The 14,063-nt window shown below is 40.6% G+C and overlaps 1 protein-coding gene across 4 annotated transcripts in view; it reads left to right on the top strand.

Moving 5' to 3' along the window:
* LOC126469879 (uncharacterized) overlaps window positions 1–14,063 on the top strand; it is a 406,588-nt gene that overhangs the window by 245,073 nt on the left and 147,452 nt on the right. For all 4 annotated transcript variants that reach the window (XM_050097207.1, XM_050097205.1, XM_050097206.1 and 1 more), the window contains one exon: window positions 5,787–5,916. In XM_050097207.1, coding sequence (XP_049953164.1) covers window positions 5,787–5,916 — 130 coding nt within the window. The remainder of the gene's footprint in view (window positions 1–5,786; window positions 5,917–14,063) is intronic.

Below are 14,063 nucleotides of genomic sequence, written 5' to 3'. Positions count from 1 at the left end.
TAGCCATGGTTTACACAAATACATTATAGCAAAAAGCAAACAAAGCCTCTGAAAAGAGAAATTTGATTAGTTTTGCAGCTCCCCTCCAGGAATGCATGCAAAAACATAACAACACATTAGCAAATAGAAACGAGCACCCCTGCAAGTTAAAACACAAGAGAAGCAAGCAAAATATGCGCTGAATCTCATCCTCGTTGCCAGTTTTTTGTTCCTCTTGTATAACACAAACTGCACACATATATTAACAGGGTTCTTTATTAACTTAAACAGGAAGCTACTTAATGTAAGATAGTCCAGTTGTTATGGTACAAACTCTCCGTAAGCCTCCTTTGCCGATTGGAGTGTTGGCGACAGCTGATACCAGTGCCCTAACTACCTCAGTTGTAATCCTATGAGAACCTATGCATTGATGCCCAACAAAGATCATTCACTTCAGCATTATGGCAAATTCACTCATAGGGAGTATTATCCCAGGTGGTGACCAAACCATCATTGTCAGAGACAGCGTCAGTGAGATGACGTATCCTGGGGAGCTCACACCAACATGAAAGAGATTAAAAAGTAAGAAAGTGTCATAGTTTGCTACCTTCAACATCAACTCACTCCTCCTCAAAGCCACAAACCTGAAACATGTTACAGATTCCCTGACCAAGAGGCAAATCATAACAGTGATACAGGAGACCAGATACATATGTGAAGCAGTGTTCAAATCAGAAGGATATCGGATTCTGAAGGGAAGGCCAGAGGAAGAGAATAATGAAGAATGTACTCCACCGCAGTACAGGTTTTAGTATATAAACAAATCCTGGGAATCATTGCTGTCTTCAGCACCAAGAATAATAAGTTCTCCACACTTACCTTTAGAGGAGCAAATAAGGCATGCACTTTGGTCAACACACACACCGTCTCAAACGAGCGTAACAGAACTGATCCAGAGAAAGTAGAATTTTTGGGAAGATGTGAAAGAGACACTGTCCAAGATTTCAACCAAGAATGTCATCATAAATCTTGGAGACTTTAATGCTCGACTTGGGAAAGAAAAAAAAGAATCGGAAGATCATTGGGAACTTACCAGCCCACAACAGGACTAATCAGAACAGCAAACGACTAACAGAGTTTTTGATCTGATAATGAAACAACAGCATTTAAACATCTACCAAGAAAACAGGATCATGTGGCAATCTGAAGACATGTGGAAAAGGAAATTCAAAATGTCAGTCCTCAGGGACACAGACATAGATTCAGATCCATTTCTTCTTAAAATAAAGGTCAAAATTTTACCAAAAGCTCAGAAACTATAAACACTACCCTTGTCGTGAAGTTTCGTCCAGAGAAACTTAGAACCAGCAAAGATTTTACAGTGGATGTGTGGGTTAATTGGTGTTCTCAGAAAATGCCAAAAACTTCCAAGAATTAAAGAATCACAAAAGAAAATAGAGAAGGAACACTTAAATCAAATAGAAGACAACTTCCTAAAGAATAATACACATAACTTTTATAGAACATTCAAGGCTAACTTAAGTAAAAATGAGCATTCTGACCTCAGCTTTAAAAACAAAAAAGAAAAGGTAATATATGGTGGCATGTAAAACAATTAGTTCTTGCCAACTAGTTTGAAGAGCTCCTAAACTGTGAAGTGCCATATGAGACATTCAGCTGTAATCAGTAAAACAGATCCTTAGTCAGAGCCACCAATTGTAGATGTTAGGAGCTACGTAAATATTTTGAAGAATAAAGAGTGACAATGGGGGTATTTCAGAACACTTGCAGTATTATAATGAGAATATGATCATCAAATTGACACATATTGCAAGTAAAATTTGGGAGGACAAGTAGTTTCCATAAGGGTGGATGGCAGCACTATACATCCCATACACAAAAGATTGGACATGTCAGAGCCTGGGAACTAAAGAGGAATATCTTTAATACCAGTGAGCTTTAAGATATTGTTACAAGTGTTACTGTACAGAGTGGAAAGTCAACTAAATCAACCAATTGGTGAGTACTAAGCAGGCTTCAGAAAGGGAAAATCATGCCAAACAAACCTTGAAACTGTTAATCATGTATCAAAAACAGATATGCATAAATTTAATGCTCATATTTGTAGACTTCAAGAAAGCCTACAATGAAGTTGATAGACTGACACTGTTCCAAATTTTGGAGAAGATGAATTGGGATGGAAAATTGAGTGAACTGATTAAATAGACTTTAAGCAATATGACATCCAAGACCAAGTTCAGAGAAAAGTTTTCATAGTCCTAAAAGATCAAAACCTTAGTCATACAGGCAGACTGACTCTCCCTTTGCTCTTTAACTGTGTTCTGGATGTGGTGATCAGGGAATAGCAACAAGAAATTAAAGGAGTGGGTGGAACACAGCTGGGATGCAAGAAAAAAGGAATGCAGGTAGACTGTCTGGCATTAGCAGGCGATGTTATGATATTGTTGGAATTATTAGAAGAGGCCACTAATCAAATCGCGTAACTATAGAGACAAGTGGTTAAAGCAGGTCTACAGATCTCTATTCAGGAGACAGTATATGATGAACATCAAGGCAGCTCCTGGATAGATGCCAGTAGAAGTGAAAACTCAAAAAGTGGAGAGATTTAAATACGTAGGAGAATGAATAGGAACCGGTCTGACAGTGAAAGAAGCAAAGGGAGTACGAATAAACAAAATCAATTTAGTGTACAAACTATGAACTTTTACAGTAAGAAGAATATTTTGGTCAATGCATAATTGAGACATTGCCAGACAGTGATCCACCCTGAGGCCTTAAAGGCAGTAGAATATCTTAACCTTGTAAGAACAGGATTATGCCAGAGCCTAGAATTTGAGGAACAAAGCATCCTTAGGAGGATATTCAAACCTCGAAGAACAAGAGACAGTCAGTATTGAACACGAGCAAGCCAAGAAGTGCGTGCCCAGGTAGAAAGAATCGCAGACACCCATTAGGGAAAGATGGAGCACATTCTTTGAACACATCTATAGAATGGACCAGGGAAGGTTGACATATCAAATACTGCAGTTTTCTGTGGAGAAGAAAAACAAAGTATGCTAGATTCGGAGAAGAAATGTAAATTGGGGAGGGAAACGCAGATTTGGTACAGAGTGACTTCCAGGGTGGGATTAGACCAGAACAAAATTGTCATGGACAGAAGAGCAAAGAAAGTTACGAAGTATGGGACTGAAAGAATATTGGACGAGGATAAAAACCAGAAGAATCGAAGCTGGCCCAAATTAAAAGTGGTCCTCAGGTGGCCAAAATGAAAAGAAGGAGTAGCAACAAAAACTGCAGAACTTCCAATCAAAAGTGTTCCATGACATTCAACACCAACTATGTTTTCACTGGGAAAAAAAGAAGAAGAAGAAGAAGAAGAAGAAGAAGAAGAAGAAGAATTAACGACCAGCAAATGAAAGCCTTCTGATCACACTTGTAGTACTTTCAGACAAGTCTGAATAGGAATCATTTGCAGATGAAACTGAGAGTGATTGCTACAAGATAAGGGGAAAGAAGTAGAGAAAACCCCACCAATAAATGATTCCCATAATATGGTGTAATGTCCGTGAATTCAGGATTTGTGTGAATAAACTAAAACCCATGGCACAGGCAAGGCCAATGTGTTTATTTCTAGAAGATTTATCTGAAAGACACAAATGCTCCTGTGCTCAGTGGTTATAGCCTCCACAGGAAGGACAACCTCAGTATGGAGAGAGCCAAAAGTGATGTGGCAGTATTTACGAGTGATGAATGCCAATTCTTGGCTTTCCCACTGCACAGCAGCTTGTAAGCTGTGCTGCAGTAATTCACGTGTCTGACTATATGCTCACTATACTTGCCCCTCCTAATGAAGTGCCAAAGTGCTGGACAACAAGGCTGTCAACAGTCTCCTCACACAATTCTCTTTTGTGGGAATTTTACTGTGTACAATGTTTTGTGGTGCTCCATCACCACATGCAGTCAGTTGAGATGTAATAGGCCTGTTGTTAAATAATTTGCACTTCCTGAACATGAGACTGAGCATGCACTTCAGCAGACAAGATCTTTTTCTGCCATTAGTGTATTGTTATTTTACCCAGTTCTCGTACACACTTTTCAGTAGGAAGCAGATAGTAACCTGCAGTCCAGGAACGTTTTCTCAATCTTGGATACAACTACCATATTTAATGAAAGAAAGCCACTTATATGGGTACTCAGCAAGGCGAACGGACTTTGGACAGCTGGCTGGCTGTGTTTAAACATAGAGACAATGTCCAGGAATTAGTGGATCATGTTACAAACAAAATCCACTATAGTTCTGATGCATTCGTGCCAAAGCCTGTGGGACAACTCTGAAGACCGCCCTCTCCCTGGTGGAATAATGAATGTCACACACTAATTGACTATAGGATCTGCAGAGGTACAAGTGCGGTTATATCATGGAGACTTCGTAACCCTTCAGGAGGCAAGAGCATATTGGCTTTGTATAATTTGTGATAACACTTGTTAAAATTCCAACAGTTCAACCCAAGTAACACTGCTATGGGAAATCTATTACGAGGATTTCATGGAAGATTAGGAGGTGCGGTATTAGGGCTATATTGAAGAGCGGCAGCATTGTTCACAGCTGTTGACATGGCATTGGATCATGAAAATTCAAGTACAGCATGTGGAAGCACCCCACTGAGAGTGCTGGAGAAATCCCGTTCAGCCTTTTTAACGTAATATGGAAAAAAGGACGATTTCCAGACTGTAGCAGGCCGTTATTTTAATTATTCTCTTGCAGCCTGGGAAGGGTGTCTACATGCTCAAGTAGATATTGTGCTGTTGCACTCACTATACGTGTAGAAAAGACCTTGAACTGGATAATCAACTTAATGTAAACCATCTCTGTGAAATAGTTTGATCTGTACATGAACATGTGCGCAATGAGTGAAATAATTTGCTGTGTTGGTGAATAGTACTTCACACCAAATGTTAGTGCAACATCAATGAATGTCACCTCCGTTTTATGTAGTAAGTTTCTGGTGCTTATCTAGTTTCCTATCGTTTGCTATAAGTGTCTTCTTCCACATTTCTTGTTGTGTGAAATATAATTATGTAAATCCAAACACATAAATAGACAGAGTGAATAATAAGAAAGAATGGAGAAAGTTACTGAAGGCTGTTATAACATCCCAGAAATTGAGGCAGTTTTCAGGCAGAACAAAATCCAAATTTCACCAAAAGTCAAAGACAAATTATGTACTGCCTGGTAATAAAAGTTGAAAAATGACAATAATGCGGAATACAACAGATAATAAACTAGGCTTTCATTCAGTGTAAGATTAAAACATGAAGCTGAAAAAAGGATAAAGTAGACAATATTGAAATAGGTCTGGCAATGGATTTAGTGTAAGTTGAAGACATTGAGCTGGAGCAATCAAGAAAGATGGTTGACACTGTGGGTTAACATAGAGATATAGGTTGGCTGCTGGAGATGGCACATGCTTTGGAAAATGCAGGTAGTACAGCTGCATGGTACAGATTGGCCCTAGGTAAGCAAGCAGTGGTTTATATGTTCAGTGAGAAGAAATTAAATGCCAGAAATTCAGAACATATGCAAGGTCAACTTTGTCAATCGTAGGCAATAGCACTGGAAAAGACAATGTGACAGAAGTGATGGTACACTGTACAAAAATGTAACAGAAAATGAGCTATGAAGGTGAAGTTCATTGTCACATTATTGAAAGCCACAGAACCTGTGACTTTTGAAAAGATCATTTGCAGGATGTCATTTATGTTCTTAATTTCGTGCTTGATTTCAGGGATGGACTTATTGATAAAGGTGAATTTGCAAGCATATGCAGAACACTTTTCCGAAATGACAGAGGCTTTATATACAATATTGAGCAACCACAGATTGAAGAAATGCATGCTGTCTTTGATTTAAATAAGGTACGTAGTTACCTCAAAGTTACATACTACATTTAAGACATGTTATTAATGAGTAAAGTGACATAAAAACTAAGAAGCTTTGAATACTACACTGCATGGCATGGATATTACTATGTGATCACATGAAATAAGGGAACCTAGTATCTTACACTGCCAGTGTTGGAATTTCTTTATCCGCTTTCAGTATCTCAAATGTGTTAAATCATCATGATATGACATCATACAACTGACAGGAAAGGTTTTGTTCTTTAAACATAAGGCAAACCTTTTTACATATTTACGCAACTAGAGCACCTTAGGAAAAGATTCAGTGTGACAGATATTCAAGCAACAATATGATGCATTTCATCAAAGATGTTGAGGAGGCACCTTAAGGCTTCTTTCACCATTTTTCATGCACACTCACATATTAATTTCCCAGTCTCTTCACAGATGTTTGACAGTGGCTGCAGCCTACCCTATACATAGCGTGCTTAATCATTGATAAAGCTACTGACACTTCTCATCAAAGGATGCAAAATGACATTAGATCATTATCAACATTATGTGCTGTGTTCTTCCTTTCATCAGACAAGAAAGTTGATGAAGCATCACATGTAATTATACACAGAGTAATAATAAAGAGAGTCCAGGTTACTTGCGCAGACTTTAACTTTCTTAGATGCTGGCTACGGATTATGAGTCGTCATATTCAATGAATTCTTTGTAACATTGGCAGAAAATGCTATATTAGTCCAGTAAAAGCTATCTAGTTCAACACTGTACTGCTTCTACATGTTTCTGGGTTTAAAACCAAAAAAATACACAAATTTTAGCTGGATTTATCATTAACATAAATATATGTGTGAATATTTTAACATTATATGTAAATATAATTGTGAATGTGTAGGATGATTCAGCTAAGATGTTCACTTCAAGTATTTATGGAACCATGTCAATATATTGTAGTTTTGTTTTCACCCATATGAATCTTAAGAAAGTCCACACTGAACACTATATAGCCTCTTGTCATGTTGTTATCGTTGTGGTCTTCGGTCCAAAGACTGGTTTGCTTCAGCTCTCCACACTAATCTATCAGCATTCTTCTGTAGCACCACATTTTGAAAGCCCCTCTTCTCGTCTTAATTGCTTGTTGTCCATGTTCACTTCCATACAAGGCTACACTCCAGACAAATACCTTCAACAAAGATTTCCTAACATTTAATTTTATATTTCATGGTAACAAAATTAAAACTAAATACAGACTGGTATCAACTTATATTTTTCAAATGGAACTACAGTAATTTCTGCTCTAATATTGTAAATATCTAAGAGGCAAATTCAACCACATTTCACTCTCCAAAGTCTGATAAGTGGTTTCAGAATACTACAATATTAAGAACTTTTATTTTTGCAATTGTTACTGATGTTGTGATTTTACAATGTCAGTGTGTATGTTTAAATTAAATTTGTATTAAGTTTTTGTTCACGGGATAAAGAAGCTGCTAAGAGTCTTATTAAAAATGCAGAATAGCAGTGAAGAGTTTAATTTAAAACTAACACTAATCACACTAGGTTGCATGGGATTGGACCAACACACAACCTGGAAAGCAAAATATGTGGATGATTCACCAGGTAACTACAGCAACAGTTGTGTGAAGGTCACAAGCTGAATTGATTTGTAAAACAGGAAATTGAGATTAAAAGGTTGTTAAATAATAGTGTCCCATGAACAAAAACTTAAAATACAAATTTAACTTAAAGATACACACTGACATTGTAACATCACATCAGTAATAATTACAAAAATAAAGTAGGGAAGTTGGTGGTCATAAACACTTCTAAACAGTTCTATTTAAGTTATCAAGTATTCAGTATGCACTGCATTGCACATTTACAGTTTGTGGTGTAAGGACTTCTGGACAGACTGAAGAGATTCGCTGATGTCATTGGACATGCTGCAACAGTGTGATATTTTAAATTCTCTTGGGTCATTGGAACTTGTGCATAGACCCCATCTTTCAGCTTATGCTAAAGAAAAAGTCTAGTGGTGCAAATCAGGCAAATATGCTCTTGAACTGATAACATGTTGTGTCCCTCTCAGTGATAAGAAAGAGTTGCCTCAGAATTTTCCTAGCTCACAAGAGAGAGTAGTGGTCATGACACATATTATGCTGGCACCATATGTATCTATGTATTTTGAGTGTTACCCTCTCTGAGAGATCTGGTAGCAGTTCTGTGAGAAAGGGTTTGTGTGTGTGTGTGTGTGTGTGTGTGTGTGTGTGTGTGTGTGTGTGTGTGTGTGTGTGCATGCGTGCGTGCGTGCGTGTGCGTAAGCCTGAATAACCACCTTTTGCAGTGCAGATCACTGCCTAGGTTCTGAAGGTACCAACAGAGATGTGGAGCCATGCTGACTCCAATGCTGTGGCCAGCTGCACTAGGTTTCTCGGTTGAGGGTCCATGGTGCGAACAGCCTGATTGATATAGTCCCACAGATTCTCTATCGAGTTTAAATCTGATGAGTTTGGTGGCCAGGGGAGTACGGTAAATTCATCCTGGTGCTCTTTGAACTGCACATATACACAGTGAACCGTGTGATGTGTTGGATTGTCTTGCTGGTTGATGCAATAATGCCGAGGAAAAAAAAATGCCTCTAGGGGTGGACATGCTGCCCCCCCCCCCTCCCCCCTGAAGATATCTGCATACTTAAGTTGATCTATTGTGCCTTCCAGAATGATGAGATCACCAGAGAATGCCACAAAAATATTCCCCAGGCCATAATGCTCCCTCATCCATCCTGGACACTTGAGACGATTTTTGCAGGATGTTTGCTTTTCAGTTGTTTCACATCTGGTAGAGCATAAAACGTTGTTCATCTCAAAAGGCCACCTTTCACCACTTACTGCTCATCTAGTTGTGGTATTGGCGTGCAAATTCCAGCCTTGGTTGCTGATGAATGTCAGTCACCATGGGTACCTGTTGTGGAAGCCCATATGCAACAACATTCGCTGACTGGTCATTGAGTACACACTGTCAGTAGCCCCTTGGTTTATCTCGGTGGTCAGTTGCTCAACAGTTGCACGTTATTTGCCCATACATGTCTCCACAGCCATCATTCACCCTGTCATCCATGGTGCATGGTGCAGTACAGTTGCCTTGGCTCCAGTTTTGTATAGTACCATTTTGGTACCACCCTTGATCTGAAGGCCAATGAATGTGCCATTTTGGATGACACATAACTCGCTCCATTTCCATATTACAACAATGACTGCACTGTTTTCTGCATCACTCGCTGTGCTTTGTATACCATCTGCTGCTAGTGCTGCCGCTTGCCATCTGTGAGTGGTTATTGCACATTGATATCAAACGTAGGTGGTGGTCACATTAATGTGACTGGACTGTGTAATTGCTACATTCAAGTTTTCCGTGATTTATAAAGGTCACATCTCTGATAAAGAGGATTATTTGAAGAAAGAACCTATTGTCTTGAGCAACAAATTTCCTTCTGTCTTCTGCAGTCCCACTGATTAATGTGCTTGTGAAATGATACATGATGCAGATTGAAGTTGCAATAATTAAAAATATAACTTTAGTAGTGATAGTGATTCATAGATGCTGCACCTCACTATGACAACTGCCGTCTGTGATTGTAACAGGCAGAACTGGCAGTCATGCTGGCCACACCACCTGTACAGAGCTATGGCAGCCTTGTGCCAGTATTCTAGTGTGCTTTGCTGTATGAAGTACTCAGTCTATGTTCATATTGCTATGACTGCAGTGACCCTGCTTAGTTTCTAGACTGTCTCAGTTTCGCTGTTGCTTTACATTCACTGTGCAGGTTACAGTGACTCTAGCTCCGTGTATGGTTTATGCTTTCGCACCAGACATGAACAGGAAAGTGCTGACAAGGACTCACCCTATTGTGCAGGAGCAGTCCCCAACACATTTGCACCCAGTGCCTGTACTGTGGGCCCAAAGTTTCTTGAGCCTTGATAACTACCGCTCTCGCAGCAACAGTAACAACAGCAACAGCACTAGGAACAACAAAAACCGCAACAAGAACAGCATACTGCTACACTGCAGCTCTCATCTCAGCAGCAGCAATGTCAGTCAGCGGTCACGGCTATGCCCCCACCACTGGTTGATTGCTTTGACAAGGCTTCAGGAAGCTGTACGGTATACCTCCAATGTTTTGGTCTGCATTATCATGCTTGTAGCATTTCCAGTAAGCAACAAAGTGCCTTACTCTGGTCTTATAGCAGTCATTTGTACAAATTGACCACTCATGAACCCTACTGATTTGTCTTTCAATGAACTGTGTGATCAGTTAACTGAAAATACTATGATCATTAGACACACCTGTTGCAGGTAGGCTACAAAGTAATCGGTGTAGGCTGCTGAAATGCAGGGTCTCGCATGTCAGTGCAATTTCACTTGTCAGAAATATAAATAAATTATTGACTATTGATGCTGTTGTGCACCAAGCCTCCAACAGGGAAGTCACAGCTAAAGCATTTGTCACATCTGATCCTAGTTTTAGTGAAATCAAATGATGGAAACTCCACATAGAAATGTCAACAGTGTCAGAAAAGACATTGCTACTTACTATAAAGAAGACACGTTAATCTTCAGACAGGCACAATTAAGGCACTTACACAAAGCTTGTGGCCATAGCCTTCATCAGCAAACGAGAAACAGAGAAACAAGCACCAAGCACCATTCATACTTCCAAGCAAGCACACCTCACACACACTTGATTGGCAACTCAGGCCTAGTTTTGGTAAAGTCTTTAAAGATTGCTAAACCTTTTGAGGTTGCTTCTGACACTCGGCATACTTTCACTAATGAAATTCAAGTGTCAAAAAATAGTCAGTCACTGTCACAAGCAACAGTCAGCTGACGATTGTGATTCATCTTCTTTTTATACCCAAAAGTCACAACTGAGCTCACAGTTGATCTTAGTAATTTCCCTTCAGTGTTGAGTAACCTTATATTGAAATATTCATCACATAAGCCAATGAAATGCCAGTCAAGCCCCAACTATGGCAGACATCATTCACGAAGCTGTTGCTTGCACGATGCACTGTGTGGCACCTGGCAGCTGTGTGTCAACAAGCTGCTGGTGGGATCCTGTACCAACATGGACCAATGACAGCATGCTGTTTTACAGAGACGGGGGAGCTGACCAGGCAGTTCTGCCTGCACTGCAGAAGATAACATTGAGTCTTACAATTTCCAGCCAGTTAGCAGAGTTCCAGCTGGACTGTGGAGCTGCTGTGTCAGAGGACACATGTCAGCAACTCGTGTCACCATTGTTGCTAAGGTTCTGGAATAGTTTGTACAATACCAACAAAAAACAATGTCTCTCCCTGTAAAATTGTCACTTACAGCTAAGTGTAAAAGCATCAAGCACATAGTAGTGAAGTTGCCCAAGGCTCTTAAACTATTTGGCTTACGTGTCTTCATGATATTTGGTTTCAGAAAAACAGATCATGTAACAATTACTAGGCATAGTCTTCAAATTGGCAGCTGGTTGCATGGAGGTACAGTTCTGTGTGCGTCCTCTTTCTATACACTGAATGGCCCATCGGGCCATCCGCCTTCTTCCTAATCAGTATGTCCAGGAAAGGAATACAGCCATTCTCCTCTAATTCCATCGTGAAGGTGATATTCTCATGTATGCTGTTTAGGTGGGCCATAAACTCCTCCAGTGTCTGCCTGCCATGCTGCCAAATCACTTTGAGGAGGTGGCCCTACAAACTGCTCACTGTAAACCCAAGCACATCTTCCGCTATGTCGACAATACTTTCATGATTTGGCAGCATAACAGTCAGGCAGTGGAGGGTTTATGGACCACTTAAACAGCATACATGAGAATATCACCTTCACGATGGAAGTAGAGGAGAACAGTGTATTCCATTCTTGTATATACTGCTTAGGAAGAAGGCGGAAGGCACGATGGGCCATTCAGTGTATAGAAAGAAGACTCACGTAGACCTGTACCTCCATGCAACCAGCTGCCACCATCTGGCACAATGCCAGTCAGTACTGACCACCTTGGTACATAGGGCACACGTCATTTGTGACAAAGAAAGCCTCTCAGATGAATTACACCACCTAAAAGAGGTATTTTGTAAAAATGGGTACAGTGAAACACAGATTGGTAGGGCCTTCAAGAGGGGACAGGCGGACAAATTTCGGGAAGAGCAAGATAACAAGAGACTCGCCTTTCTGCTATATTTGGGGCCCCTGTCAGCCAAAATCGGGAGGCTACTGAGAAAATCAAACATAAATACCGACTTCCAACCAGCGCCGAAGACGAAAGAGCTGCTGGGCTCAGCTAAAGACCCACTCAAACTCAACACACCTGGCATATATAGCATTGCCTGCGAATGTGGCGTACAGTACATTGAACAAACGCAGCGCAGCATCTCGAAAAGGTGTGAGGAACACATCAGACACGTCCGACTTGCACAGCCAGAGAAATCTGCTATAGCTGAACATAGTATCAAAGAAAATCACACTTTTGATTTTGAGAACACCAGGGTACTGTGCCGAGCCGGGAGCTATTGGGACAGTATCATTAAAGAATCGATAGAAATATGGGGCCACGAGAATCTTGTGAACAGGGATGAAGGTTATCAACTGACCGTGGCCTGGAATCCAGCACTAGCCGCAATACGCTGTGAATGCACCAAGAGCGTCCAGCTGGCGAGACGTGACCGGAATGCTCTGACGGAGACACGAACGATGCACCCACTTTCCCCTCCACCCCACCCCCTGGCTCTCCAGGATCGAGCCTCCTGCGGCCAGGTGGTTGGGGGCACACTGCAGATATAAAGGGACCGGCATCCGCAAAGTCTCGGCACTTCACCAGAAGATGATGAGTATGTCACTCATTGAAACGTTGCAGTTTGAGGACACCACCACCCAGCTGGAAGCTTGAGAACCCTTCACCAGCTGTATATGCTGGGAAAGAATACATTCACATTTAGTTACTAGACATACTTTCACCAATCTCAACCAGTCAGTGGACAATGCCTATGTTTTTTTTTAATTAAAAGACCTCATGGGTCCTCACATGTTTGTGGTGATTTCAAGGCAACTATCAATGCTCAGTATAACATTGATTTCCATTGTATGCGTCACATAGAGGGTTTGTCAACAAAACTAGCTGGGGCAAACATTTTTCAAAAGTAGATTGAAGAGGTGCTTACCTCCACCTTGTATTAGATAGCAAATCACAATAATTGCTGGTCTTAAATACTCTGTTTGGTTTGTACCAGTATAATTGTTTATGATGTGAGGTTGCCGGTGTCACCACCATCTTCCAGCAGTACTTAGGAAAGTTTATTCCAGGTATTCCATACTGCGTTAACTATGAAGATAATATGCCTCTGGTGAGGATCTCAGCCATGCCTCGTACCCTTCCAAACTGGTTACAGCACAGACCTGGCCATTGTTTGCCCTACTTCCCAATTTCAGAGACGAGGGATTTTGTAACCCAACAAGGATCGGTTATCGAGAGGGACTCAGAGATGCTGCACCTTGCTACAACAACTACCGTCTGTGGCCGGAAGGGGCAGAACCAGTGTGTGACATGAGGCGCACCTCTCGCACAGAGCTGTGGCAGCCTTGCGGCCAGTATTTTATTGTGTCGTGTTGTATTAAGTACTCAGTCTGTTGTCGTACTGCTGCGACAACAATGACCCTGCGTATTTTGTGGATTGTCTTCATTTCTCTATTGGTTTACATTCATTTCACAGATTACAGTGAGAATTGCTCTGTTTACAGTTTATGCTTTTGTGTCATGTGGGCAGAACAATTGCTCTGTTCATAGTTTATGCTTTTATGTGGTATGTGGACAGAATATTAATGCTGCTAGACTGACTTATTCCGGTGACACTTGCAATTTCTCTGGAACTAATATGTGGATTATGACCACAGGTACCAGGACATACATTTTGTTCGTTCTGCTCTTTGTAGGCATTCCTCTTACCCTCTGTGTAGCATTTCAGTGCTCTTCTAATAATAATTTTTTGCACATATGCCAATCTGTCATTCTTGTTGTACACCATTTGTAAAAATACTTATGTGCATACAACTCAGCTGATTCTTTTCTGTTCTTTCTGCATTCTCCATAAACTATGTTTTGGTCTGCAATAGAT

This window comes from Schistocerca serialis, chromosome 3 (assembly GCF_023864345.2).
Source record: "Schistocerca serialis cubense isolate TAMUIC-IGC-003099 chromosome 3, iqSchSeri2.2, whole genome shotgun sequence".
NCBI lineage: Eukaryota > Metazoa > Arthropoda > Insecta > Orthoptera > Acrididae > Schistocerca > Schistocerca serialis.
Note: the sequence above shows the minus strand (reverse complement) of the source record. Positions and strands in the feature narration are given on the sequence as shown.